The sequence below is a fragment of the Dermacentor variabilis genome, chromosome 7 (assembly GCF_050947875.1).
Source record: "Dermacentor variabilis isolate Ectoservices chromosome 7, ASM5094787v1, whole genome shotgun sequence".
Lineage (NCBI taxonomy): Eukaryota > Metazoa > Arthropoda > Arachnida > Ixodida > Ixodidae > Dermacentor > Dermacentor variabilis.
This window is the reverse complement of record NC_134574.1, coordinates 91,351,213-91,359,870: the sequence shown is the minus strand read 5'-3', so window position 1 is coordinate 91,359,870 and position 8,658 is coordinate 91,351,213. Positions and strand designations below refer to the sequence as shown.

At 48.5% G+C, this 8,658-nt stretch overlaps 1 protein-coding gene across 1 annotated transcript in view; it reads right to left on the bottom strand.

Annotated features, from left to right (window-relative positions):
- Window positions 1-1,970: 1,970 nt before the first annotated feature.
- LOC142586933 (uncharacterized) overlaps window positions 1,971-8,658 on the bottom strand; it is an 81,146-nt gene continuing 74,458 nt past the window's right edge. Inside the window, exon 10 of the mRNA XM_075697808.1 lies at window positions 1,971-2,220. Within this exon, the coding sequence (XP_075553923.1) occupies window positions 2,060-2,220 (161 nt within the window). The 3' untranslated portion in view covers window positions 1,971-2,059. The remainder of the gene's footprint in view (window positions 2,221-8,658) is intronic.

Below are 8,658 nucleotides of genomic sequence, written 5' to 3'. Positions count from 1 at the left end.
GCAGAAGAATGTCGGCAACTAGCTCGCTCCCTTACAACGCAAGAACAAGTGCTACAGAAATTTCGTCATGACGACGGGCGCCCCCACCACCAGTTTTCGCCTGACGCTCTTGTTTGGTTGTGGGTGCCTCCAACTATGACACAAGGTGTCTCCTCCAAGTTTGTATCCCGATACCATGGACCTTACCTGGTTCTACGCCAAACTTCTCCGGTGAACTACGTTATCGAACCTCTGACGCCCCCTACGGACCTGCGTCGCCGAGGCCGCGAAATTGTGCACGTAGATCGGCTCAAGCCGTATCACGAGCCCTTCGTCCTCACGACGCCTTAGGCCTCCTGTGCGGCTCCGTCTTCAGCGAGGGGGGAAGTTGCAAGGAAGGAGTGCGCCGTACCGAGCTCCGCAGCCGGATCGCCAGCGCTACTGAAGTGGGGCTAGGGCTAGACGCTGTTCCTGGTGTGACTGGCTAAGCCTACGCTGTTGCGTCTTCTTGTCCGCGTCCTTCGTGTCACCCACAGCCGTGTCGGACTTCTTTGCCATAAATGGTTTATCATTGATTGCTTTAGCCTCTAATCGATTAAACGCTTTCTGTGCAGGGTTTTGATCGCTTAATATAATTTTCGCCGGGCACATTTAAAAAGGTTCAAACACAGCTATCTACTGTTGTAGCACTATATTTTAATGTTTTAGAAGTTGAAGCAAGTTTGAAACACAAGTGTATAAACGTTTGATAAAAGTTAGGGGCGAAATATAGTTCGCACTTGTGACTTTTGAAAATTTACCGGTGATCCACAGAGTCTGCGTAGGCTCGCGTGCGAAGGAACGAAGCCTTGCGGCTGCATCTGTCCTCCACAGTGCTACTGGTATAACTTGGACACCATCGTAGAAGCGTCATCCGCACTGTGATTTTCCGAAGTTCCACGGTGACCCGATATCCACAGCTAAATTATGTTGTGCCCCTGGTTGATCGTGTGAGGGTGACTTAGTTGAATGATTGCGACTAATTCTACATAGGTACGTGGTTGAGAGGGGACAGCAGACACTAGAGAGCTGCCTTCAGGTCACAAATGATAGACCATAAAAGAGCTTCCCAAACGATGACATACGGTGCTTTGGTGCATTTTCAAACACCTAATCTTCGTACCTAATAATATGTGAAGATAAATTGATATGACCTGCAATTATCGTAATTAAGTACTAGTTATGACTCCATATAATATGATGCAGTTACACCTGGAACTTACAACACTTTCTATCAGCACGAACTGAATTATTGAGATTTATTGATGCGAAAGCATCTAATGGCCTACTGAGCGAAAAAGTGGGTGTCTGCAGCATTGAAGTGGCACCTAAAGTCCCATTTGCTGCGACGCCACGTTTCGCCCGCTCAACGGAGCAGAGCGCGTGAAGCGGAACTGCTCCTGCCGCGTTGGCGTGCCAGGAGCTGCGAACCGGGAGAGGGCATTGCCCTCACAGGCACGAACCCACGCTCCGGGAAGCCTGCATTATCAGCTTCTTACTAGTCCGCGTGAGCTCTCGCCTGCATTCTAACCTCGCCTCGCTAGTCGCTATAAATTAATTATTGTATAAAAGCAGAATAAACTGAAAAGCGACAACGATGGCGGTATAGGGAGCCTCGAGCCCACGACCACACACTCAGAATCCAAGTTCCTTACCCACTGGGCTAAACCAGCGCCTCCTAGATAGCAGGCCTGTGCCCTCTGCTTGATCATATCATGCTACTTGGACCGAAATTTCCATTGCCAAGAGCGCGGGTACAAAAGCGGTGACGTCAAAATCATCACTGCTTGCTCAGCCTCCTGTCCATTATATTTTACGGCAGTGGGGCAAGACAGCATGACGTCACCAATCGAAATGCGCCGGCATTGTGTTGCCTTGGAGGTGTAGGCCAAGCGTCTCAATTGGCACGCTTTCCCGCGAAGAGATCACAACTCGAGGACCGCTCAGCGGCGTTGAATTCTACTTTATTGCTTTAGCATTCGCAACTCAAGAGAAGTGATTAGGTGTCCTCGGAATTTTGGTGACGGTGGTTGTTTTTCATCTACGATAGTTGTGAGATATGGTACTGATCACCACAGGCAGTTCTTTCTAGAAGTACATCATTCAGTGGCTGCAGGCATAATTTTTCGATTGCGTAGGAGCAATCATCTTCGTCATTGCTGTTAGCGTCTTCAAGTCCCCATAGGGCGCATATCAATTCTCCTGAAAAATGGTGTCACAAATGTGAATAAATGCAATAAAATATTCGAACTGATGGAATATTGAAGTAATGTCCGTCGGTGTAAGGCGACTTCCATTTTGCAGAAATGCTGGAAAAGGCGTGACGTTCTCAATTTCTCCATAATCCAAGTCTGAGTTTCTGAATAGTCCGTTAAGGCTACGAGCAAGTCGTAAACATGTTATTATTATTATTTCAAGTTTTGCTGAAGGGTTGTCGTAGTTTTTAATGAATACTGTTTTTCTTTTAGAGATCAGTCTCACGCAAGTGATTCTACAACTTTGAGGCACTTGTATAACACATTTACGAAATCATATCATAAGAAGCCAACAAACAAGGACACCAATGACAATACAGTGGAAATTACTTGTACTTAGTAATTTAAATAAAGAAACGAGAAGGACATGGGATCGTTCCCCACCTGCGGCTAGTTGTCTTTTCATCCCCTTTCAACTTCATTAATTTAAAATTTCCTTATTTCAATTAGTCAGTACAAGTAATTTCCCCTATGTTATACTTCTGTATTTGTTTTTTGTCTTCTCATGATATGATCAACAAAAATCGTGCCCCTCGCCTAACCCCCTTTCTTCTCCTATATTTACGAAATCTAAGAATGTGCTTTTTGGTACGTGTCCCGGCAAAGTATTTCTAAAGAATGGTAGACTGAAAAGGCGCCCAGGTTTAACGAGCTATTGGTTGCATAGAAAAGACTTTTATAGCAGTTTCTGCTCCCAGGCAGTGAACCTATAAAATTTTCTCTGTGCATTGTAATACAGACCGTAAACTTGGTACCACGTTGCCTGCCTAGACTACTGAAATGCTCAGCTTTCTGTCTCTTCGGTCATATTGCGCGTTCGGTATCATATTATTGGTGGTGTGCGCATATATTTGCAACTGCTACCTTCAATATTAACATGTTCTCTAGCCGATGTTCAGCCGAAGCTCTCAGATGCTTTAATGAAATGCAAAGAAATGTGTTTAAACAGTGTCCTTTAAATTCAGCCACCTTTTTTTCAACGTAATTGCACGTAGACAACCTAACTGCAAAACGAAACTGTTCATGAAAGCTTTGTCACAGAAGCCAAACTATTCTTTATGGTAAGCGGCTTGGTATTCTTCTCTCGTCTGCTACTTCGTCTCTCGTGACACAGCTGCTCGCGCTGTGGATAACGTTATTAATTACGAATCGTCGCTCCTTAATGCGCGACTATTATTTTTTCGAATATACTGCACATTCGATAACACCCTCAGACTATTTCATTTTTATCAACACGTTGCTTTTGGAACGAACAACAAAAGAAGTTGCTTTACTTCAAACTCTATATCACGCAAGGCAAATTGCCAAATAAGCCCATTATTTGGTTATCTGTATTGATCAAAACCTTTTTTTTAAGCAACTGCGATTGTTTGTTGCAGAATCGCTGCCTGTTACGACGTCGTTATAACACAATTTGAATCTTGACAAAGTAATGAAGCTTTGTATACGGACGCGACATGTATCAAAAAGGGCTGGTTGTACTTCAATATGTGCTATTAGGACGGCACATTTTGCTATAACCTAACTAATGCCTTATATTCCTGAAATACCGCAACGCGCTACGTGCGCTATAATTACATTGCAATGACTAAGCAATTTCAGATTACTACAGTATATGTACAGTATTGGACCAAACATATTTATCTCACTGTTAAGTGTGTCCTGTGTTATGGAAGTGCAAGCCCACTGATTTCGGCCGCGTTCAGAAAGAGCAAGAACCATCTGCTGTTAGAATTAGAAAACATATTGGTGACCTGATGGGCAGACTTATCTTGTATCAACTCAGGAAGTTGGGTTTTTGTTTGGCTATTTGAATTACAACTCAGAATGAAATCACTGTAGTAAACTGCAGCAATAATTCGACGTTAAGCAGAACTTGGATTAAAACAATCATTCGGCGCAGTAAAAACAACCTGAATTTTTTTAGCAAAACAATGACCCTATTATGACGTTTTGAAAAATACACTACAATTATCATGCAACAAATGAAGTTTTCTTGTCCCGCAAAGAAAGCATTTATTATGAGAACAATAAAACAAACTCTGACAATAATTCCTTCACGATCAAACATATACCCTGGATAATTCTGAGCTATACAAATCACTGCTGGTCGAACGTTCATGTTTATTTCGTCAGGCGAGCAGTCAAGAAACATCCAAGGTTCTGCTTGTGTACATCTTCTGAACACCAAAGTACGACTGCCAGAAAACCATGCAAATTCCTTACAGCCTACAATCGGGACAATATTGTTACGTAAGAAGACGCAGACGAAAAGCTACATACAAGTATATTCACAAGGAAATACGCCGCACTTGGCCAAGAGGCAACAGCCCGCGCTAGCCCCTAATCGTCGTCGTCGTCTTCACACTGCTTGCCTCTTCGTCATCGCAAATACTGTTCCATAGCACTACCCCCGGCGGCAAAAGCGCCTTCCCGGATCAACTAAAGGCTCGACTCGGAAGCAGTGTAGTAGGCCTTGAGCCTACTGACGTGCACGACATCACTAGATACCAGAGTAGAGGACGAGGTTGAATTCACAGGGGCAATTTCGTACGTAACAGGCGTCACCTGGCGCAGCATGTGACAGGGCCCTGTGTATCGCGAAAGGAGGCTCTCTGAAAGTGCGACGTGACCAGAGGGCGACCACAAGAGCATGAGCACACCAGGCGAGAATTGTAGGCCACGGTGGCGAGCATTGTACTGACGCTGCTGAGTCGTTTGCGATGCCGTCAGTCGAGCACGGGCAAGCTGGCGTGCATGGTCGGTGAGGGCGATGGCGTCGAGCGCATACCCGCTTGTTCAGATCGCAGCAGGAACAAGTACCTTGTCAGTGGACAAGGCCGGTTCACGACCATACAGTAGATAAAATGGAGAAAATCCGGCAGTGTGGTGTGAGGCAAAATTATACGCAAATGGGACGTACGGAAGGGCAAGGTCCCTGTCGTGGTGGTCCTTGGAAACCTACTTGGACAGCATACCGCTAAGAATACGGTTTAACCACTCTGTCACGGTTCCACAAGAACGGTTCCACACCGACGGTGATCGGCTGGAGATGACCGGCAGGTAGCACCTAATGTGTTTTCCGACGCTGGCAGGGATCACACGGAGCAACATAGCGTCGGACGGAGCGAGCGAGACCAGGCCAATAGAAGCGGCGGCGGACGTGGTCGTACGTGCGGGTTCCCTAATATGTCCTGCAGTGGGTGCGTCATGCATCTCAAAGAGCACAGTCTGTCGTAGATGTTTTGGCACGGCAAGTAGAAGATCAGATCCCTCAGGGAGGAAGTTCCTTCGGTACAGAATGACGCCCTGGAGGACATATCGGCAGACAGATGCGTCGGTAGGTGAAGAGCGCAGACGCTCGATGAATGCTCGCAGCGATAGGTCTAGGTACTGCTCATAGGCGACCTTAGCGAAGGCAGATACATAGACAATGCCGTTGGCGATACTACTATCGGCGGCGTCAGGCTCGTCTACCGGGTAGCGAGACAGGCAGTCAGCGTCCTTGTGTAGTCGGCCAGATTTGTAGGTGACAGAATACGAAATATTCTTGGAGGCGTAATGCGCAGCGACCAAGTCTTCCTGTAGGATCTTTCAGTGAGCATAACCACCAGAGCGCGTGATGGTCTGCGACAACAGAAAAGGGTCGTCCATATAAGCATGGGCGGAACTTTGCAATCGCTCAAACTAGGGTCACGCTCAGTGATCGAATAGTTGCGCTCCGATGGTGACAGGATCCTGCTGGCGTAAGCGATAACACGGTGGTTGCCGCGCTGGCGTTGTGCCAGTGCTATGCCAAGTCCGTGACCGCTGGCATCAGCACCGACTTCGGTAGGCGCAGAAGGATCGAAATCGGCCAGAGCGAGAGGCGTTGTGAGAATGTCGATGCAGAGGCGTCCTTATCGTCCCACTGGAAAGGGGCATCTTTTTTTCAGAAGCTCGGTTATTGGTCGTGCTATAGCCGCGAAATTTTTCACGAAACGGTGGAAGTACGAACAAGGGCCGCTGAAGCTGCGCACATCCTTGACACACTTCGGAACAGGGAAGTTCTTAACAGCATGGCTCTTGCCTTTGTCCGGTTGCACTTCGTTCGCCTCAACGAGATGTCCAAGGACGGTAATCTGGCAACGGCCGAATTGGCACTTCGATGCGTTGAGTTCGCAGACCGGCTCGACAAAAACGTCCAGGACTGCTGTCCAGGTGGGTAGCGAACGTTGGGGAGAATACTATAACGTCTTCCAAGTAGCACAGGCTCGTGGACCACTTGAAACCATGAAGAAGGGAGTCCATCATGCGTTCCAAAGTGACAGGAGCGTTACCTAGACCAAACGGCATCACTTTGAATTGATAAAGACCATCGCATGTTACAAAAGCAGTCTTCTCGCAGTCGACATCGTCCACGGCAATCTGCCTGTAGCCGGAGCGAAGGTCAATAGAGGAAAAATAGCGAGCACCGTGGAGGCAGTCAAGGGCGTCATCAATCCGAGGTAGGAGATACACGTCCGTTTTGATAACCCTGTTAAGGTGCCGATAATCCACGTAAAAGTGGCATGAGCCATCCTTCTTTTTTTACCAGTAAAACAGGTGACGCCCATGGACTACATGACGGTTCAATAATTTTCTTGGAAATAATTTTGCGAACTTCGGCGTGAATAAGCTGACGCTCAGCCGGTGACACTCGATACGGACGGCGATGAAGAGGAGAGGCATCGCCAGTATTAATGCGATGTTTAACATCTGTAGTTTAGGCCAAAGGACGATCGTTAAAGTAAAAAATATCGTGGTAGGAAAACAGAACGCGGTAGAGCTCACGCGCACGCTCGGACGGCATGTCGGGCGCAATAATTTTCTGTAAATCAGCGAAGGTACAAGTTGCCGACTGCGATGGTAGAGGAGGATCGGCTGAATTAGCATCTACTGCAATAGATGCTACGGAGTGATCCTCGAATGAGCAAAGCTGGGCCAGAGACATCCCGCGTGGCAGCACTTGTGTCGTCAAGCCAACATGGACCGATGGCAGGCAGACACAATTTCCAGTAATAGATAAAACTGCATGAGGTACTGTGATCCTTTGCGTAAGGAGGACGTCTTGCATAGGAGCCGCGATGTAGTGACCGTCGGGCACTGTTGGGGATGACGCTATGTCAACGTAAGTAAGTGCCCAACGTGGCAAGCGAACGAAGTCGATGGAACTGAGGCGACTGGAGTGTGCTTCAGCAGGATCCAGAACAGGCACGTCAAGGCGGGGAGTGCTCGAGGAACAGTCGATGAGAGCAGAATGTGCGGAGAGGAAGTCTAATCCAAGGATGATGTCGTGGGGACAGTGGGCGATAACTGTGAATAGCACGATAGTGGAGCCACGGCGAAGGAGACGCGGGCGGCACACATACAAATTACGGGGGCTGTTCCGCCATCGGTGACACGGACAACAGGCGTCGTGGCGGCTGTGATTATTTTCTTCAGCCGGTTACGAAGGTCAGCGCTCATTACCGACAAATGCGCCCCAGTGTCTACAAGAGCAGATACAGAACCGCCGTTGACTTGCACGTCAAGAAGGCTCAGAGGAGTGGGTAACGTAAGTAGAGGATTTGGCGGCGTAGGGAGCAATGCAACGTCAGCGAGGGGCTCCATCGTCTACTTTTCCGGCTGGGAGCGGCGTCCGAAGGGAGTCGGCGAATAGGAGCGACGGGGCTGGGGAGAGCGAGATTGTTGTCGTTGGGGCGAAGGCGAACGAGAATAGGGGCGGTTCGGCGGAGGAGAATCAGTGGCGGCATTATCGGATCTGGCTACATAGGGACGACAAGGGCCACCTGCGGGGAGAGAGTAGGCAGTATAAGTAGACCGGGTCGGGGAACTCCAGCAACTGCGACAGTGCCGAGAAATGTGCCCGATTCAACGGCAGTGAAAATAAATGGGCTTGTCATCAGCAGTGCGCCATTCAGATGGGTTGCGGAAACGTGGTGAGTAATAAGATGCGAGACGGGGCGGAATCGAAGAAGACGGGTGGGTATGAGGGCGATGGGCCGAGCAGATGGTGTGAAGACCCACGTTTGCGAACTCCTCTCGGACAACTGCCTGGATCTGGGAAACCGTGACTACAGGTGCATTGGAGGGACTGGAGTCGAAGGCAGCCGGATAGGCGGCCTCGATCTCACGCCGGGCGATCCTGGTAACATCTTCAGTGTTGTTGGAACCAGGAGCGTCGGCAAAGGAAGAAGTCGCTGGGGTGTTGAGCAAACAGGCAAACTGCTGGTCGATACGACGGCTTTTAGCGAGTTCCAGGAGGCCGCACTCTTCTATAACTGCATCCACCGTCGCCACGTTGTTGAAAACGAGCAAGTTGAAGGCGTCATCGGCAATGCCTTTGAGGATGTGGGAAACCTTA